This window comes from Amphibalanus amphitrite, unplaced genomic scaffold (assembly GCF_019059575.1).
Source record: "Amphibalanus amphitrite isolate SeventyFive unplaced genomic scaffold, NRLGWU_Aamphi_draft 000001F_arrow, whole genome shotgun sequence".
NCBI classification, from domain to species: domain Eukaryota; kingdom Metazoa; phylum Arthropoda; class Thecostraca; order Balanomorpha; family Balanidae; genus Amphibalanus; species Amphibalanus amphitrite.
In genome coordinates this window covers 2,234,945-2,255,463 of record NW_024881499.1, presented here as the reverse complement: position 1 = coordinate 2,255,463, position 20,519 = coordinate 2,234,945, and the positions used below count along the sequence as shown (strand labels likewise).

The following is a 20,519-nucleotide window of genomic DNA, read 5'->3' as shown; positions in this document are numbered from 1 at the left end:
AACGAAGTGAGTGAAACGAACAATGTTGAATTCCGTACCGTACCTTAGCTATTAGCTTTGGACCGATGAAACTTACGAATCGTCAGCCGTACCAACCGAAAACATCACTTCAGCACTCAGTCCGCTCAGTTTGTTGTCCAGACTGCACCACCCGCCGACCGGCAGGCGGCCACGGGTCGCCCACGCACACGCCAGTAGCGCCCCCACAGCAGCAACAGCGGCTCAGCAGAGCCGCAGAGAGATGCCGCGGCCAGCGCCGGCCGTCCTATACCGACACATTTGAGCAATGCACAACCGTAGCGGGGTGGCGGCTAACACACGCCGGGGCTGCGGGGACCACGCGCGGCTGGTACACAACACATCGATACAAAAAATGTAAAGCACACGCAGAGTATTGAAGACCGCAATGTCCTCACACCGTAACATCAGCCCCGAGCTCGCTGCCGCTGCTCTCCGAGCACAATCCCATCGGCAAAACGAACTATGATCTGTTGGTCGCAGCACACACCCAATGTGCATATTGGGCATCAAAGCAGCGGGTTGCATTTGAAATCAGTATTTTATACAAGAGCACCGGACACCGCTGGAGCTGAAGTATCGACTTCTGATCCAAGAGTACCTATATCGAGTCATCCGAGACCCATCACGAGAGACGCACAGAAATAAATACGAGTCAAGTAGGTCTCACCTCGCATCAGTTGAGCTCAGCTGGAGCCGCTCAGTTTGACTTCCTCGTGGTTGACATCAGCTGAGTCTGTGACTCTTGTGTCAATCAAGGACTCTATTTTACCGCACACTCTTGTCTCGGGTCCGTCAGCGTTTGAATCGAATAAGTCTCTGACACCAGTACATCACTTACTTCTTTTGCTCATGAGCTCGATGCCAATATACATACATCGTCTATTCTCCCTGATTCTGGCCAGCCATTCCTAAGCTCAATTTCACCGTCCTCTGTCTCCAATGCCGTGGTCGAGTCAGACGTGTGCCTCCGGTGACGAGGAGAGGGCACAGGGCCGCGACACGGGCAGCCGGGCCATCTCCCCGTCTCCGGGCAGCTCCTCCAGCGGCGCGTCCGGCTCCGAGTCGGCGCCGCCCGTCTCGGCCCGCTCGGACGAGCTGTCCGAGCCGGAGCCGGAGCCGGAGCCGGCCAGCAGCACGCGCTGCGGCGGCGCCTGCTCGGCCACCGGCAGACTCAGCTGAAGCCGACACACGGGGCGGCCCAGGGTGGCCGCCGGTCGCAGCGGGTCCAGCAGCGAGCTGGGCGGCGACGGGAAGTCGGCCTCCTCGCCCGAGGGCGTCTCCTGGCCGCCGTCGTCGGTGGACGACTCCTCGGAGCCCTCCTCCTCCTCCTCGGCTACCTGGAGCAGGCCGCCGCAGCCGGGCGGCTCGCCGGGCAGCCGGCGACGGCCGTAGCAGAGGCGCGCCAGCGGCGGCGGCAGCGGCGGTGGACGGTCCGAAAACTCGGGCGGCGCCTCCACCTCGAGCTCCGACTCGTCCGGCACCGTGTCGTACTGGAGCGTCGACTCGTCGCCCGTCGTGCGCGACGACGAGAGCGACGACGGCTCCTCGTCCACCTCGGGCGACGCGCCCCGCTCCGCCGACTCCGCTGGCAGCGACAGACCGTCCGGCGCGCTCTGAGGTACTGGAGGAGGAGCGGGTACGATCGTCGGCAGCGGCGCGGGCAGCGCGGTCGGCAGACGCTGCGGCGAGGCTGCGCTCTCGGCCCGTGGGCCGGTGAGCAGTGAGGTGCTCACGGCCGGGCCGCGCCGCTCGTTGAGCCTCTGCAGCACGGCGCGCTCCAGGGTGCCGGGCACGGAGCGCACCTGGAGCCACTCCTCCTGGGCTCCCACGGCCAGCCGATACTCGCCGTGCTCGGAGACGGGCGACTCGGGCGAGAGCCGCTCTTCGGCCGGCGGTGCGCCGTCCTCCGAGCCCGCCGGGCCGGCCGCCGACAGCCGGTCGCTGCTCCGCCACTGGAGCGTCGCGGCGCCCACCGCCGACCCCGCCGCCCGCCCCGCCCGCGGCAGCGTCTTCACTCCCTCCAGGCGGTAGGTGTTGAACGGCTCCGGCGGCAGGATCAGCGGACCGGGACACGCGTCGTCTCCGGGCACCAGCACGGGCCGACAGCCGGCCGCCGTGGTCGACCACAGCTCTGTCCCGAACGGGATCAGGTTGACCGTCTCACCACCGCCGGCGCCGCTGCCATCCTCGTCGTCGTCGTCGTCGTCGTCGTCTGCCGGTTCTGCGGCGGCCAGCGCCCAGCCGGCGGCGCGCAGCGGCCCCGCGTCCAGCAGGTCGTACGAGTCGTGCGAGACGGTGTCGTCGAGCAGCTGGCGCCGGTCGATCACTGTGTTGATCTCGACCACGGAGCTGAGGCTGGACGAGTCGCGGCTGAGCTGGCGGCGGCGGCCGCTGAGCGGCGGCGCGCGCAGCGTGCCGGAGCTGGCCGCCTCCTCGGACTCCTCGGCCGTCTCCGAGAGACTGGGACTGCTGCGCGAGAGCCGAGAGGTGATGCGCCGCGCCGCCGGGCAGTACGAGTCGGTGGGCGCGCTGGAGAGCTCGCTGTCGGGAGACAGGTGGCCGGACCGCGCCGGCGGCAGCGTGGAGGCCGCCGAGGTGGTCACCTCGCCGCGGGACGTGGTGTCCAGCTCGGCCGTGTCGTGGTCGGTCAGCGAGGGCGGCGAGCGAGGCGTGGCCGTCGAGGTGATGGTGGCCGAGCCGTACGACAGCGAGACCGGCGTGCGCTCTGAAACACAGGCGGGCGTGCACTTTGTAATACAGAATCACTTTTGTAGAGTCCACTTAAGTACATTCCTCTCATATCTGAGCTCATAATGTTTTCTTCGGGTTTACCAGTATCTAAAGTAGTCGTTTTATGACAATTCAAGCCAAGTGTGTGTCCTTGTTTCTAGATACGAACTGACGGATATTTGTACGATACATGAATTGTTACCACCATTCATTCACTGCCCGCTGTACATTCCGCTCACCTAGTGTCAGGATCTCGTTCTCCATGTCGATGGGTATCAGCGGGTTGGCGGAGAGCGAGGTGCCCACGCTCCGCAGACTGCTGGACCGCACGTTACTGCACGACGCCCGGAATGACTGAGACCTGGACAGCGAAGAAACGCGCAAACAACACGGTTACAAGAAAACAATGTCCATATATTGCACAAATTCAAAACAATCATGAGAAAGGCTGCAGTCAGAAAAGTAAAGATAAGCCCTTGACTTTGTAAAGGAATGGTGGCAAAACCTTTTATATCGAGCAGCACTGGCAAAATTTATTGAACACATACGATCATCGAGAAAAACATCGTTTTACGCCCATTTGCTCTCATGAATAACGCGTGACACAGAATGAGGCTTTCCGTGCAATGAAAGGTCACCGCCGGAGCGATGTGATTAAACATGCAGCGCGCCTTACCTGTTGAACACCTGATGCTTGGAGAGGTTCTGACGGACGTACTCGGCCACCTGTTTCTGCGTCCGCCCAGTAAATCTGTAGGGTATAGTAGCAGCGAACACAATCAGTTACTGGTGCAGCTGCTGTGTACTAATAGGTAAGCGTCACGTTCTTGTAAATAAAACCGTAACATGGTGCCGCATAAAGCAATTCCGTTGCAGAACAGCGGACTAAGGAATATTTGTTCGGTTTCAGAAGAAAAAAAAACTTACAATGCGACACGTTATCTGTACCGAACTAACGACTTGCCCATATAGCGATGGAAGACATATGACCTCTTGTCCTTTCTTACCGGAATTGGCTACCCTTAGGGAGGACGCTGGGCCGAGACCTGCTCCGGTGCCGCGCCTCCAGACAGCGGAAGAACCCGTGGTGCTCGACACAACGCTTCCAGAAGTTCTTGCAGTGATTCCGGCTCTCGAAGAAAAAGTCTACTGTGTCTTTGTAGTACCTCTGTGGACAGGAAATATGAATTTTTATTTGATTTTGAAAATATAACGATGCCTCTCAACTAAGTACCAGTTGGTGCCAAAAGGTGTTACAACTCATGACACTTTTTGCAAAGCCTTCGGATTCATTTGTGGTATTGTATTGAAGAAGTAATCGACTGCCTCGATGAGCCTATACGAGCTCATTCGTATGACTATAAGCGATGCTTATAGAGCTTACAGTTCCGTCTGGATGCAGTTTGACCAGAAATCGCCGCCTCTTGAAGGAGATCTTTCTGATTTTTCCCCACGAGAAGGTGTTGATTCGACAAAAGTGTTGGAAGACGACGATTCCCATATGAGCCACGGTCAGGTTCAGAGGAACACCCTCGTGGTCCTGTGAAAACGGAACGGTGTGCAATAATTAGCAGACAGTGGGATCGGGCATGACGAAATTACTTCCACATATGCCTCTAATGGCCAACAATAATGATGCCCATAGATTTTAGTTTTACGATAACTCAACACCAATAGAAGAATCGCCCTCCTTTTCCCTTGCCCCAAGCTACTCGACACTCGTACTCTCCAATACTTCCTCCGTCACCCACCTTGGCGGGGTGCATCTTCATGCCGTAGAGCTCTCACCTTGGCGGGGTGCATCTTCATGCCGTAGAGCTCTCACCTTGGCGGGGTGCATCTTCATGCCGCAGAGCTCTCACCTTGGCGGGGTGCATCTTCATGCCGTAGAGCTCTCACCTTGGCGGGGTGCATCTTCATGCCGTAGAACTCTCACCTTGGTGGGGTGCATCTTCATGCCGTAGCGCTCTCACCTTGGCGGGGTGCATCTTCATGCCGTAGAGCTCGCAGCGCCGCGCTGTCTCCAGCAGGTTCAGCTCGGCCTCGCTGGGCGGCTGACCGGCCAGCCGCCGGTGGGACTCGATAATACGGCGCTGCATCTCGGCGTCCTGACCCGGCATCACCCGGTACCGACTCGGGCTCTCGTCACTGTCATAGTCGCCGTGCTCGGCTGCCGGGGCAGGGGTCAGGTCAGAGGTCAGGTCATTCGGGTCAGAGGTAAGACTCAGGTCGGATCAGAGGTCGCGTCAGAATATCACGTCAAACGTTGGATTTGAGGTCAAGTCAGTTCAGAGCTCAGGTTATAGGTCAGGTTACAGGTCACGTCAGAGGTCACATCAGATATCAAGTCAGTCGGTCAGGTCAGATTAGAGATCAGACTTCCACTGCTGCTCTTATTCATTCACACTGAAGTTCACTGCACAGACACACTAAGTTCCATTTCGCTAACACTGAGTTCCATTTGACTCACACTGGACGATGTAGCTGACCAGAACGGCTGCCGTCTTGCTGTTACATTTGAGCTGTCCCTGCGCCAGGTCTCGCCGTATTTGCAGGGAGAACAGGTAGCGCGTCAGCTCGTCCTCCAGTTTGGCAGGGTCGGGAGTATAGAACTTGACACAGAGCCAGAGCACCAGGTCCCGGGGGCTGAGCCCCAGCTGCCGGCTCATCGGCCGCTCCATGTCCAGCCATACCTGCCGGACAGGGCACAGGTCAGGTCACAGGGCAGGTCACAGGTCAGGTCACAGGACAGGTCACAGGTCATGTCACAGGACAGGTCACAGGCTAGGTCACGGGTCAGGTCACAGGTAATTTTATGTCAGGTCATGTCAGGTCACTTGTTAGGTCAAGGCAGGTCACAGGTCAGGTCAAGGCAGGTCACAGGTCAGGTTACAGGGCAGGTCGCAGGACAGGTCACAGGACAGGTCATGTCAGGTCAGGTCAGGTCAGATGTCAAGTCAGAGAAAGACAGGACAGGTCACAGGACAGGTCACAGGTAAAGTCACAGGTAAAACCACAGGTATGGTCACAGGTAGGGTCAAAGGCCAGGTCACAGGTCAGGTCGCAGGTGAAGCACAGGGAAGGTCACAGGTAGGGTCACAGACCAGATCACCGGCCAGGTCATATCCCACAGGTCAGGTCACAGGTCAGACCTCAGGTCAGGTCACGGTTTAAATCACGGGTCAGGTCAGAAGTCAGGTCAGAGGACAGGTCAAGTTAGGTAAAGACAAATTACAGGTCAGATCGCAGGTCAGACCACATATTAGGCTGGGTCACATATGAAGTCACAGACAATGCTACAATAACGGCCGCAGGTCAAGTCACAGAACGTCACAGGCCAGGCTACAGGTCAGGTCAGGGTTGGTCAGGGCATAGATAAGGTCAGGTCAGGTCATATATTATGTCAGGCCACCGATAAGGCCAGGTTGCAAGTAAGGTCTTACAAGTATGGTCATATCATCTTAGGGCAGGTGGGGGTTAGATACAGGTCAGTTCACTGGTATGGTATATGTTAGAGATGTCAATCGGTTACCAACTTTTTGGTATACCGATACCAAACCGATACCAACTTGGTATTTGGTATTTCAATCGTAATGTGTTTGGTATTTTGTTGGTATCATAAACCCTCACTAATGTATAAGAGGCTAAGAAATTGGTAATAAGTTGGTATATCCCTCATTTTCCCAAGTTGGTTTGGTTTCGGTATTTTCCCGTGGTTTTGGTTGGTGTTTGGTTTGGCATCGGTATTTCGATTTTCCGTAATTGACATCACTAGTATATGTACTTCAGGTCATGTAGGCCAAGCCATAAGTCAAGTTACTTGCAAACATGTCAAATAATATATTGCGTCTAAGTTTAGGTAACGTACAATATATTTATAGGACTAATATTACCAAACATTATATAGCCTCTATTCAAGCATGCACGCATTCATTAGCTTCATCGTTTATTCGTTCTTTTGCTCTGTCTTCCATTGATCTTCTGCGTATAGTGATCGCTAGGACTCCATATAGGAAAGTCTGAAGAATGAAATCGCTCGTAACACTACAGAAAGTGTTAATCCGCTCCCTGAAAACTGGAAGGTGAGACGTCTTTACAAACTCTTGCGTCAAACAACAATTTCTTAGCTCTATTTATAACAGGCAACTGTCACAAAGATATAAAAAGAAATACATATATAGTGAATATAAAGCAATTAAAGACAAAGTGCTGGCATTAAAACGCACAATATTGATAACCAATTTAATACCGTCGATCTGACCCCAACGAATAATATTAAACTTTTGAATTGCTAGCAGTAGCACTCCAACCACGCCAAGACACTTCTATCTCCCCGACACTTACAGATGGTTCCGTTTTAGAGCCATCAGCATAAACATTTTTGTTTCGTCGCTAAATGACGCGGCTGTCGTTCCGCATTATTTCCAGCGATGCTGCGGAATGGCACAATTTGTTCCGTAAGCTGCTCGGTGTATTTGTTGACATTTAGTGTTGCCTATGAAGCAAATGTACGTGCTACGTATGTCTCTGTCATATTTCGACATCTGGAATCATTCCACAAACTAAAGAAGACGGTCCCGGTTTCCTCACAGGACAGGACACTGCGGAGCAGCCTACCTCTCAGGCATTCGCTGCTGCAGCCATTCACCGCTGAAGCAATCGGTGTCCTCGAACTTAGCTAAGCATTGGGGCCAGTGAACTTACGGCTATTAAATTTGTGTTTTCAAACTTATCTGATTGGAAAGATCCACTTATTCTAAAAAGGTTATATCCTAAAAGATCTAGAAATATCATTAAAGTTTATCCAAAAAGGTTAGGTATAGTTTCAGTGAAACTGCATCATTAGAATATTGTGTGCATGGGTGGAGAACCTGCCCCGGCCACCCCGGCCGTGGCCGGGGTAACTTTCAGCCGACCCCGGCGCGGCCGGGGTAACTTTTTCCGCTTTTGTAAATCCTAAAAGCTGTCTCCATACGAAAAAAACTGCCATCTATAAAAGCGTCTCGCATTATTCTTATCTACCTTGAAAAGTTCTTGAAAATTTACTTTATTTTCATTTTGGAGCTTCTATGTTTTTAAGTCTCATTTCACGGAGCCCGACATGTTCCATCAAACAGAAGTAAATCATATTTAAGGGCCGTTATCGTAAGATGGCACTGTAATAACATCACAAGACAGGACGAGGGTAATATCAGTGAGATAGAAGGACGAGCTGCTGGGGCTCAAGGCTCCCCCAACTTAACCCGCACCAGGGTGGTGGCCTTATCGTAACACGTTGAGTCGAGAGGTGGGCTTTTCACGCTCCTTCTAACTCGGCTACTGGGCTACGAGGCGAGAAGCGGAACGACGTTTGAAAGAGCGACAAACGTGATCAGAGAAATCTGGTCATGTTTTAGGCAAGCTCAATAATAAAATCACCATAGATTATCAAAAGCCAAATTTCTTTGATTTTAGCGTTCTCCGACAACTAATCTCACAGTTCATGAACATAACGGGGCTTAAACACTGCAAATAAAACATTCGATTACTCGTTTAACCCGCGAGTTGCTGGGGGGGGGGGCGTTAAACGCCCCCACATTTTTTCGCCGGGCCATAGCATAAAAACGGCGCGCCGCAGGCGCGCCAAATTTTGGGTACCTGTAGGGAATTAATTGAAGTGTATTGTGACAAAGTTTCAAAAAAATCGGTCGGAAAGTTTTTGAGATATCGAGGTTTTAGTGACGTCATGATTTCTGAGTTTTCGACCAAAAACGGCATATGTTCAAAAAATCATATAAAATCACAGAACAGACATATAGACATGCCGTAAACGCCATTAGACTGCCAATACCATGAAAAATGAAATGGCTATCTTCGATTATTGATTATCGTTCCGCATTTTCCAAAATCTTGAACTGAATCTTGGCAATTTCTCGTAACTACTTCACGACCATGATAGGGTAGACCGGGGCAAGTCGCCCCGCCGAGGTAAAACGCCTCACCGATGTTTCTCGGAACTGGCAAGGTTCTGGAGAAACATTATCTCTTCTATAAAACGTGCACTATATGATCATTATATGTGCAGACTGGAAAGAAATTGTGATGACTCTTTAGGGAGATATAGCCAAAAATGTGTTTTTGGAGTGATTTGTATGTTTTGTTGTCAGCTTATGCATCATGGCGTTCTTTTATGGTCCACAACAGGTTAACGACTTTTATGTATTTTGAACAACTTTATCTAACGCTTATAATGCCGGGTTGGTTCGTGTTAAATTATGCCTTGCTGGAGTGCAAGGCGTTGTTCTCTGACCGAACTACGTGATGGGGTTAAACGCCCCAGTAGGTCGCGGGGCAAAACGCCCCATGGGACGTTTTACCTCATGTGTTGTTCGGACTACCCACTTCCTAATGTTCGGTAGCTGGCTAACAGTAAGTTTCTATGCATTTATATGTACTTTTCTCAGCAACTGGATGGCAAAGGAAGTATTTTGTTAGCATTTCCATTGCAATAATTTATTATTTGGCCTTATGAGGCAGGTGAAAAACCTGATCATACAATAGTGCCATAGCTGAACACCTGATAGGATGGAAGGAGCTAACTTCAGTGCCGTGCTTCCCAAGGTCTAACAGACCTCTCATATAAGATTTAAGTCAACTAGCATGTTTAATCTTTAATCTAGAGTATGGGGCTTCTTGCCCCAGGCCGTAGGGCGTTTTGCCCTGGGGTTGGGGCAAAATGCTCCATTTGCAGTTGCTTCACAAATCACTTCCTAGCTAGGAGTCCGATCATAAGTGAATGAATTTGAGGGGTGGAATTTAAAGTAAAATGTCCAAAGAACGCATTGAGCACAAATTTGGCCTTCCAGGTGATGTGGGACAAAAGTTATGTAGCAAAATAAATTATCTGGGGCGTCTTGCCCCAGGCTACCCTACATGAATTTCTTAAATTGAACTTTTTTAGCCAAACACGTACACATATGATAAAATGAATGTCACCATCGTATTCTACGCCCCAAATTACCCATAAAACATGTGTCACAGGTTGCGAATATCAGTTTTTATTTTCGGGGATATGTGCCTACCCGGTTGACCTGACCTTGACCCTGACCTATGCTTGACTGACCCCTGCATGGAGCTGACACTCATGTAGGCCTTATATGATGGATTGTGCGCCGTTTTGACAGAGTTTATGACGAGAGGCGCCCATTGCGAAGTCCTGAAGTCCATGCTACTGAAAGCCCGATTTCAGGTGTTTGACCTGACCTTGACCTGACCTGTGACCTCAAAATTCAACTTTAAAGTACTCATCTGAAGCGTCTCGTCACGTTCTTTCGTTTGCCGCCTCGTGCGTTTCGCTGCGCCTATTGGTTCTCGAGTTATCGGCTGGGGGCGTTTAACGCCCCCCCCCCCCCCCAGCAAACGGTGGGTGGCGAAATACCCCAGCAACTGCCGGGTTAAGGCTCGGTCGCGAATAATATTTCAGGTGCGAGCTCAAATCAATAAGAGGGTCAAAACGGTCAAATTTGACATTTTGTTTTGTGTGGGAAGGTTGCAACTTCCACGGAATAAGCTTTGCATAAAGGGCATGATGGCATTTTTAGCACGAGCATCCAGCAAATTTGACCTGATGACCTGACCTAGCACTAGGTGACATGCGTCCGAAATTTTAAGGCGTGTTGCAAAATTGTTGTTACAATTACAAAATTTTCCGGACCTGCGTGCAGCAGTTTTCCCTAAAAACGTACAAACGGCAGACATCCATTATTCTATGCCAGAGAATAGGGGTTTGTTGATAACTGTTGACAAATATTTGAGCATCTTCGTCTTTCTGACTTTCGGTCGCCGGCCGGGGTAACTTTTTCAAACATTCTCCACCCGTGATTGTGTGTACTCCCTGCCTTCTGGCTATTTTTTTACGAATGTTACCTTCGCAGCACAGTACGGGGACCCGCAGTTGCTTCTGTACACGAACCCCAACTCTAGCCGTCTGTCCTGTCCAGTAACAACCGATAACATTGATATCGACTGTCGGTTCCTGTACAAGAGCAGCTGAGGTTTTCTGTGCGTGCCCTCTGACAGTTTATCGTTGTTCCCTGTGAGGGTGCTGGGACAATTTACTCAGGGTCGCTGTACAGTAGCAACTGCGGGTCCCCGTACCTACACTACATTAGTCGCTGCCGCAGTATTATACATTTTCTCCGCTACCGTAGCAGTATTGTATTTACCTTCCCTCCATTTTTTTTATTTTTTTATTTGTTGCACATCCTTCCATGCAGGCATAGTTATTTCAGGATGGCAAATGATCCGGAAAGGTTAGGTATAGTCCATCACTATCACATGCTGGTATACTAAACTTGCCTTCCTCCGTCTGCCGTCACTCTCGCAGTACTTCACCTTTCCTCCGTCCCTGTCTATTTACCTTTCTTCCGTCACTGTCACCGTATTACATATATTTACCTTTCCCCCGTCGCTGTCGCAGTACTCGAGACCGAAGTAGTCCGACTCCAGCAGGCCCAGATGCCTGCAGACCATTTCGAACAGGACTTTGGCGGGCCATTTCATCTGCCGAAGGAGAAAGCAGCTGATTCAGCTAGGACAGCGTGCCAAGTGGAGCATCCTACAAAGCATCTTACGTAGCAAATATTCAGCATCTAACGAAGAGGAACAAAAGACTGGACGAAAGACTAACCGGCAATATGGGTCACAAAAAATCGCCTTAGTAGTACGTAAAAGTTGCGTTATGAGTAACCAGGATAATGAAAGGAGGTAGGTAATATGTAACTGAAATTCTGGCAGCATTTCACAAATAAAATAATAAAAGATTGGCAAAGATACAATTTTATCAGTTGCTTTTATTTGTCACCTAACTAGCGCGACATCAGCCTGTCAATCTGGCGAATCATGTTCCCATTTGACCCTTCCCTGCTGACCTGTATAGTAAACGGCACCAGGGAGTCGTCCAGCATCTGTACGAGCACGCTGATTCCTCGTCCGTCCCTGCTGGATCCGGCGGGGGCCATCCCGGCCGACAGGGAGGTCTGACCGCCCCCCAGGGGCCCGCCGAGTCCGCTCAGACCACCGAGCGGGCCCCCGAGGCCGCTGAGGCCCCCGAGGCCGCCCGCTGTGCCGCTGTGACCGCTGAGCGGGCCCCCGAGGCCGCTGAGGCCCCCGAGGGTTCCCGCTGTGCCGCTGTGACCGCTGACCGGGCCGCTGAGGCCGCTGGAGCGCCGGGACCCGGGCAGGGAGCGGCCCGAAAGGCTGGCTAGCACCGGCGAGTGGCCGCTGCGGTCACTGGCGCGCCGGCTGCCCGGCAGAGTCGTGATGCCCGCCATCGTGCCCGAGGACTGGGCAGCGTGGCCCCAGACCTGGCGGGAAACAAACAGCAGTCAGCAGCGGGCACTGAATGGGTGCGGGAGTTAATACGAACTGGCACCATCATGCTTTAACCCTCGCCGGACCTATCGGTTTCCTACATACGTCTCGGCCGAGGAGGGGGGGGGGCGGATACGACCCCCCTGGCCGTTTCGCCCCTAATTGACCTAGAGCCTCGCAAAAAAGTGTGTGCGCCGTTACAAGACGAAGCGACTTGTATCCCATTTTAAGCCTCGCCAGACCTATTGGTTTTTTACATACGCACGACCGAGGGGTAGGGGGTTGGTACGACCCTCCTCGCCGTTTCGCCCCTGATGGAGCTAGAGCGTCGCGGAAAAAAAAACAAGCGTGTGCGCCGCTGCAAGAGGTATCCGATTTTAAGGTCTCAGGTCAACCGGTAACCTCTGAGGTCAGGTCAAGTGGCCCAAGTCACGGGTTCGGTTTTTGATGAATAGCTCCGAGAAAACGGTCGTAGCGCGGCGATTTTGGCATCATCGTGTTCGTTTCGCTCAGGCGCGTCGAGTGGTATACTTTTTGTTCAGTTGGGGTCAACTTAACGTGTTGACCTCGGGTCAAGGTAGGGTCAGAGTCCCCCAGGTCACGAAGCTGGTCAAAGGAGGTCATATTGCATGTCATTCGATTCGGCAGGTCTTCCTGAGTCTATTGGTGGCTTTCCTGACTCGCTAGCTCAATTTGATCGGGAATTATTGCCGAAAAACTCTTATGACCCTGGTGACGTCATAAATGACGTCACGCAAGGTCAACAAATCAAAAGTGAAGCATCGGACCTTGAAAGGAGTGTATTAACTCACGATTTCGTGTGCTTGAGCTAGTTTGAGATCGTTCCCGGCGCCAAAATAACAGTTTTCATTTTTCCCCATTGGCTTATAGCGGTGAGGTCATGTGACCCTCCTGACCTCATGTGAATCTTAGGAAAAAAATCCGAGATTGCAAGCTGTGAGATCTCTGGAGGATACTTTACTCTGTAAGTTTCATCTCTCTGTGAAAGTTCCTCTGGCACTGAGGACGTTGCGAAGTTGCGACATCTGAGGGCCGTGCAGAGGTTTACTTATGACATCATAGGCCGGTGACTTGACCAGACCTGAGCATGCGTTTGGTGTTACAAAAACATCTGCTGATTAAATGCGTTGTTATAAATATATTAAGCTAATGTGATGCAAAACGTGAATTTGAGCACAGAGCACAAATTTATAAAGAGAATTGAATAACGGTTCAACAAATATCGATTTGTTTGTGAGAACTCGCACCCTGGCACAAAAAAAAACGATGACCTAAAGCGACCTTAGTGACGTCACATGTGTCATAGGACACATGCAAGGACGGTCCGCCATAACCTTTGCAAAGTCTGCTCACAGACCCTGCAAGTAGTGTATGAAATCAGGATTATCCCGCACCGAAGACAGTGTTTACTATTGCTTCACGTGCAAAGAGAGAAAATTAAGAGATGTCGTTTAACTGATTTGTTAAACGTCTAGTGACGATTAATAAATTGTTAAACGTTTATAGTTCATTTTTTTCAAAACCGGTTTGGCTCCAAGTACGTTCTTCAACTAAGCACGCGTTTTAGCCAGCGAAAAGGCCAAAAACTGAACTTGAGAAAATCGAACGTCGCCTTATTTTAACATGTGAATTATTCCCGATAAATTCCATACGTGCTTTTTAGAACTAGACATTAGAACAGTGGTGATGTCATGCTGTGAAACTTAAATTGCAATGTAATGTATACCTACCATAAACAGAACCGTTTACTCGATTCTGACCACGGCAACAGTGAAAAATGAAGCTTTCCTAAAACTTGTCGACATTTGGTGCCACCGTAGGGACATTGGGAGCCAGCTGCCACCAGTGACGTCATCATAGTATGATGATTTTTGAAGATACAATTTCCATGTATTTACCGAACATAATTTGAAACTGAATATTTTACCGGTAAGAAATAATTATTGACCAGACGCTGATGAAACTCACGTGAGACCTTCGATAATGAACTTGGAGCCAAACCGGTTTTGAAATAAAACGAACTATAGTAGACATTTCTTCCATTTAACTGTCTCGTTATTTTCACCAGTATGCGCAGGGAAACGCAATGAAACATCATTTTCTTTTTCTTGTTTATTTGTACCTATTTGCGACTTGGGCTTCAATGAACCTGTCAATTCCAGACTGAGCACATTGTCTGGACCGTTTTTCAAAGCTTTATCTGTCTGCTTCTCTTTGTCTCTGGCTCTGCTGAAAAGTGTCGTATTTTTAAATAAAATGTATATTTACCTTTAAGCGCCCGAAAGGAATCAGCGGTACGGGATACAATTATTAAACCACTCGTAGGCAGAAAAATCATTTAAACGTCTCGCCTATAGGCTCGACGTTTAAAAGATTTGTTCTACCTACTCGCGGTTTAATATATAATCCACGCTCTCGATGTAGTTGTTCGGCTCCGTAATAGCACTTTACTTGTATTTCCCCATTGGAGCTCGTGACCCACCTGACCTCAGGCGATTCGCATGAAAAATCTGGAGACATAACAGTTGTGAGGGCTTTTACGTAAGACAAAACTAAGACCACCATCGGATTCCCCTGGACGAGCTGAATACATAACATATTATGACAAAAGAAAGCCCTTAACTTTTGACCTAGTGTGACGCCACCTTGGCATGACATTCACGAAAAGCTGTGTTCAAAGCAATCATTTATCATAAAAGGACCATCGCTCATGAATTTTAAATGACTGTTCATAAAGAATGTGTAAAACGACCCCAGTAGCTACATCCTTGGGGCATTGATCAGACCTCATGGGCCACCGGTTGACCTGAGACATCACTGTCGAGTACCAGTCGTGTCTCATAGCGGCGCGCACGCCTGTTATTTCCGCCATGCTCTGGCTGGGGAGGAACGGCGATGGAGTCTCCTTCTCCTCCCCTTGACCGGAAAGCATGATAAAAAAAACAATAGGTCTTGCGCGGTTTACAGGGGCGCAGCCAAGGGGAGGGGGCACACTGGGCTTATAGCCCCTCCCAAATCTAGCCGGCGCCCTTATCCAGGGCGCCTTCCACGATCATTTCGTAGCGTCGATGGCGCCTTTCTAATGTCCAACACTCTAGGCGCCCTCGACGGTAAGCCATTGCGGTACACCATGCGGCACTGGCACCCAGGTTTACAATTTTATATCCCTTTGTGGGTGAAGATGCACCCACAATCCTGAACTGCCAGATATCCTACCCCAATCTCCTGACCACTAGCGCCCTCCTCATCTTCAGCGTCCTTCTGTCTTTTCAGCGCCCTTCTGATCTGTCGGCACCCTTCTCGCCATTCAGCGCTCTTATGGCCTATCGGCGCCCTTTTCACATTCGGCGCCCTCTGTGCTGACCAGTCGGCGCCTTCATGGTCCTTACCACACAGCATCCTCCTGATCTGTCTGCGCCCTCCACACTTGTCGGCGCCCTCCTGACCTGTCAGCGCCCTCCTTATCGTATTATAGCGCCCTCCTCACCGTACAGCGCCCTCCTGACCTGTCGCCGGCCTCCTCACTGTATAGCGGCCTCCTAACCATACAACGCCCTCCAGACCGGCGCCCTCTGCGTTTAGCGCCCTCCTGACAAGTCGGTGCCCTTTTCACCGTAGACGGCCCTCCTGAGCTGTAGGCGGTCTCCTGACCGTACATCGCCTTCCTCACCTGTCCGCGCCCTCCTCTTTAAGCAGTGCCCTTCTGACTTGTCAGCGCCATCTTCACTCGTATAGTGCCCTCCCTCACCATACGGCGCCCTCCTGACCTGCCGGCGCTCTCCCCACCATACAGCGCCCTGCTGACTTGTCGGCGCCCTCTTCACGTAGCGCCCTCCAGATCTGCCGCAGCCCTCATCACCGTTCAGCGCCCTCCTGACCAGCCGTCGCCCTCCGCAATGTATAGCGCCCTCATCACCATACAGCGCCCTCCTGACCTGCTGGCGCTCTCCTCACCATACATCGTCCTCCTGACCTGTCAGCGACCTTTTCACCGTAAAGCGCAATCCTGACCGGCGCCCTCCTCACATTACGTACAGTGCCCTCCTCACCGATTATCGTTCTTGTCACCATACACTCCGGACCTTCAGCGCCCTCTTCACGTCCAACAGTCTTGTTTAAAATTTTGGCTTCGCGTAGTAAAAAACGTTACCTTGCACGTAAAACATCCAGTTTTTTACAACTATGTACATTGTACAATTAGAAAAGCGTTAGGGAACCAATGGCGCAAACTAGAAATAGAACAATTTCCGGAAAACAAAGGCATGACAACGTTTCCAGCGCCTTAATTTCGAGCTCACTGCATCTAGTTCGGCAAACATCCATCGAGCACGCCAGTGCCACTGGCCCGACCGGCAAACTATTCACTCATCTTATTCACTCTCATTCAACTCATTCACTTATCACTATCGTTCTTTTTGGGTCGGCCGTAAGCCAGACGACGCTTGACATCAGAATTTGAGACCTGAATTTGAGCCGAAGGACGGAGGAACTGAGCCACGGGGTCGAAAAATACACTAGTAATGCAGACATTCGCGGCCCGTTTGTTTGCCTGCAAGACTGCCGCGCCTCGTTTCCGTTTGAAATACGTAAAATGTAAAGGCAGTTTTAACCTGGACTACCTAGAATAAACCGTAGTTTGAGTGGAATAAGGTCGCATGACCATGTAAGGGAAAACAAATGTGCATTTTGTTGTCTTTGCTCGGCATTGATAGCGTCCTCCTGAGCCGAAATTGGCGCCCTCCTGACCCGACGTTGGCGCCCTCCTGAGCCAAAATTGGCGCCCTCACCAATTCTAGCCCCCCCCCCGAAATTTTTTCCTGGCTGCGCCCCTGGCGGCCTCAATGTCTAAACTAAGGTCATTTGTGTCATTTTTTTGCACTTTGTTATGATTTGTTCGTGACCGCCAGCAGATAGGTATATTCAAAATCGTAGTGGTGCTGCTCGGTTGAAGTGCTCGGTAAACATCGCCGGCAAATTGGGCTCCATCATAAATCCATTGTAGATTGTGGAATATGCGGGAGACATTTCGTCCCTCGTTGGCGCGTCGCTTTTCATGTCCCCTTTACCGGCTATGAATACTTCTGCTCATTAGAGGAAACGTTCACCTGGGGCGTTCCACGACAAATCGACAAGTGCCCTGCACCCTCATATTTCATTTTTTGCTTAAAGGGACTATCCCACCTTTAACATGGGGTTTGAGTTGAGATAGCCAAGTTTGCGGCGAGGTTCAGAAACCACTATCTATCTAGGTTGCAACCCCCGCGGCCTCTTGGTGTTGAAGAAATTCGTTCCCTTCATTTGAAAATGGGCCTTGCGCAAGGCCCTATCTTCAACATGGAGCGACCGTTCGTGTGACGTCACCTCGTTTAGTCATTCTGATTTAAATGGGTTTGTTCGTTGAAAAATCGCTTAAAACTTGGTCTGAACTTTGTTGTGGTGCCTACAGAGTAAAAAGAATCAGCTTTATGACAGTAATGTGGCCTGGGGAAGGAGGTAATTTTGGGCTGTGACGTCACATATTTGAAAGTTTGTGTTTGGAATATGGGAAGCCTAAGATGTTTAATGAAAAATAAATGCCAGAACCGTGTTCCTGGTCATCCAATCTATAAAGTCGGGCACAATTTAACTGGTTTTAACAACATTTTAGAAGGTGGGATAGTCCCTTTAAAATTGGTCTAATGGGTTGTGATGGGCGGGGAAGCCAGCTGTGGCAAGGATTTTTTCTTCGAACAACGGTTTCCGAGGTATAGCCTCGGGCAATTCCTGGAGGTCGCGCTGCAGCCCTATGTTTGGTGGCCTATAACTCAGAAACTATTGGTTTTCTACGATAAAACTGTATATGGTTCAACTCACAATCAACGAACAAACATTTTGGCTATCTCGGATTTTCAATTTTTGAAAATTTTGATCACGTGACCTTTTGTCCTATTTTTCGAAGAGTGACGTTGATGTTTTCCCCACTGAAAGTTGCAATTTCGTCTGATGACGATTAAAGCCTTGTCAATTGTCATTCATATGCGATAATAAAAAAAGTGGTTATCGCCCTGCGTTGACCTCAGGTCAGGTCATTTTTATGACCTGTCCATTATTACGAGCGGGAGCGTCAGCGAGATCTCGAGAATAAAGCAGCATAGCGACAAGCGGTAAACGGTACAGGGTACACACGGATAAGGTCTATAATTTTTACTGAGGTCATTTTCAGGTCAGGTCAAAGATGACGTCACAGGAGCAAAAAGGAAGTCAAAATAGCGGCACTAGGGGAAGCCGGGGGAAGCCCGGCATAGTTAGCTCTTCTTCATTTTTATTACATACCATACATGCTGTATAAAATGTTGATATCCTGTGAGCTAGATAAGTTAATTGGCCGTGTTTTCCAAAAAAATTCGGTTTCATGCAAATAGTATAAGGCTGAGAAAATCGAGTTTAAATAAAGTGTTGATTTTTCTAGGGTAAGCCCGGCATAGGGGTAACGCCGGCCACCTCCCCAGCGCTTTACAACGAGTTGATGAAACCATTATGTGTCTTCCAAATATTGACGGAAAGTAAAATATTAAGGTACTGATTAGCTCTGGACATCTTAGAGGTTATGTCACTACTGGTATTTTAGCTAGCGTCCATCACATATAGAGCACAGGTCGATGAAAATCGTGATGCAAAATTGACAAAAAATGTGTATTTCAAAATTCCTTAAAATTTATTTTTTATTTACCTAAATGCATCATATTGCATATTATTCGACTCGGCTGATGACGAAGAACACAACGACACCATTTTTGAAGCTCTAGCTTCATTGTCTGTCGCGTTATCTGCAAAAACGTAGTTTGACCCTAGTTGACATCAAGTGACATGACTGTTCCTGTAGCGTACAAACATAAACTTATTCACTTATTGATATAAACTGATGGAGGGTAACTAAAAACCGTTAAAATGGAGCGGATATCTCCCATATTTTACAGTAAAAACCAGGCAAGCAATCGCCCTTCATCCATACCTGATTTATAGGCACTGGAATAGAGCGACAGGCCGAAGAGGCTTTGTCTATGATAACATGCTTATTTTCGAAATTTATCTTTGATCTAGGTGTAAACCAAAACTACTCAGTACCTTTTATCTCATGGAAAACAGTGGTTTAGTGGCATTGCTCTCGTTTGGGGGTAAGCTTGGCCACTCGCCCGGGGTTACCCCAATGTGCTAATTTTTATTTTAGAACAGCGATGTTCGAAAAAATGTCATACTTAACCCTATTAGTGGCAGGGGGGTTGTTTTCATCCACCCCTCAGGTTTTTCGGGAATATCTCCGAAACCGCTGAAGCTACGATGCTGAAATTTTCCGACTTTTCCTAAAACTAAATTGGGCACATTCCATGAAAATTTCAAGTTCATAACTTTACCAGGGGCGGCTCCAGAGCACTGGGAATTGGGGGGTCCTATTCGTGAAGCGAGTCATTTGGGCAAAGATCACGATGCTGATGTATTATAACTGTATGCACCAGTTTTACGAACAGTGAATGAAAGTTATCATGTGATAACATATACAAAGTTATTGTGCATCCTCTTTTGACACGTTTTTGCTATAATAGGCGGATCCAGGCGTCCAAAAAGGGGGGTTATGTTTTACCTCCCAACATAGGTGCCCTGACACCGCCTATGCATGACCAATACAATTGTAGTCGTTCTCTCATAAGAAAATTGTAACATAACAAGACCATTACCACCCGTTTTAGAAACAGTACCAACAAAAACCTTATTTACTATACTTTTTGTGTACCCCCAATCTCAATGATCTGTATCCGCCTATGATTTTTGAAAATGCATATTTTTTAGGATCCATGTGAATTCCTGGTTCATTCTCTATCGATCGGCAAAAGTTGCGTTAAGATTGGTTCAGAAACCTGGCCGTGATAAACAGTCTAAAATGTATCTGCAATTTGCCCGTTTTTACCCCCCCCCCCCTCTACCCCCCTATTGACATTTTTTAATTTTCTTTTTTTTAGAAATGTAGATCACGTTGAGCGAAATCGAATGCCGTTTGAATTTTGAAAATCGGCCCGTTAGATCTCGAGATATCAGGGGGGTCGTAAACAGCCCCCCCCCCCTGCCACTAATAGGGGTAGCCAGGAGCCTGCCACTAATAGGGTTAAGCCAGCCTGCCTCGTCACCCCTCACTACAAACACTTAAACGGTCCTTACATGACATTCGTATAAATATTTGGACTGTATGGTATAACATTAACAGTGCAACATATCTCACTTTTTAGCTAAAAACCCTTAAAATATGATTTTTGCTCTATAACTTTAGCAATATACAATTTTTGTTAGCCTTAACTTTTTGCTGGCGTTACCTTAGCTGCCACGCTGAAAGGACAAACAGTTGAGCATTTTATTGTGAATAATTT

The 20,519-nt window shown here is 49.4% G+C and overlaps 1 protein-coding gene across 1 annotated transcript; it reads right to left on the bottom strand.

Annotated features, from left to right (window-relative positions):
- Window positions 1-974: 974 nt before the first annotated feature.
- On the bottom strand, window positions 975-12,090 carry LOC122391598. The gene is made up of 9 exons (XM_043385739.1): window positions 11,661-12,090; window positions 11,188-11,292; window positions 5,222-5,444; window positions 4,725-4,921; window positions 4,136-4,291; window positions 3,759-3,919; window positions 3,428-3,502; window positions 2,991-3,112; window positions 975-2,746 (listed from the first exon to the last, which is right to left on the bottom strand). The coding sequence occupies exons 1-9, from the start codon at window positions 12,060-12,062 to the stop codon at window positions 975-977; spliced, it is 3,213 nt and encodes a 1,070-aa protein (XP_043241674.1). The 5' UTR covers window positions 12,063-12,090.
- Between the last annotated feature and the right edge of the window lie 8,429 nt (window positions 12,091-20,519).

What these genes read in the sequence shown, in the direction of transcription:
- LOC122391598 (XM_043385739.1), bottom strand. Translation starts at nt 12,062, where the DNA reads ATGGCGGGCATCACGACTCTGCCGGGCAGCCGGCGCGCCAGTGACCGC. An exon ending in TGGTGCCGTTTACTATACAG is followed by an intron (nt 11,293 to 11,660) that starts GTCAGCAGGGAA and finishes CTCCTTCGGCAG; the next exon opens with ATGAAATGGCCCGCCAAAGT. An exon ending in GGTCAGCTACATCGTCCAGT is followed by an intron (nt 4,922 to 5,221) that starts GTGAGTCAAATG and finishes CTGCCCCGGCAG; the next exon opens with CCGAGCACGGCGACTATGAC.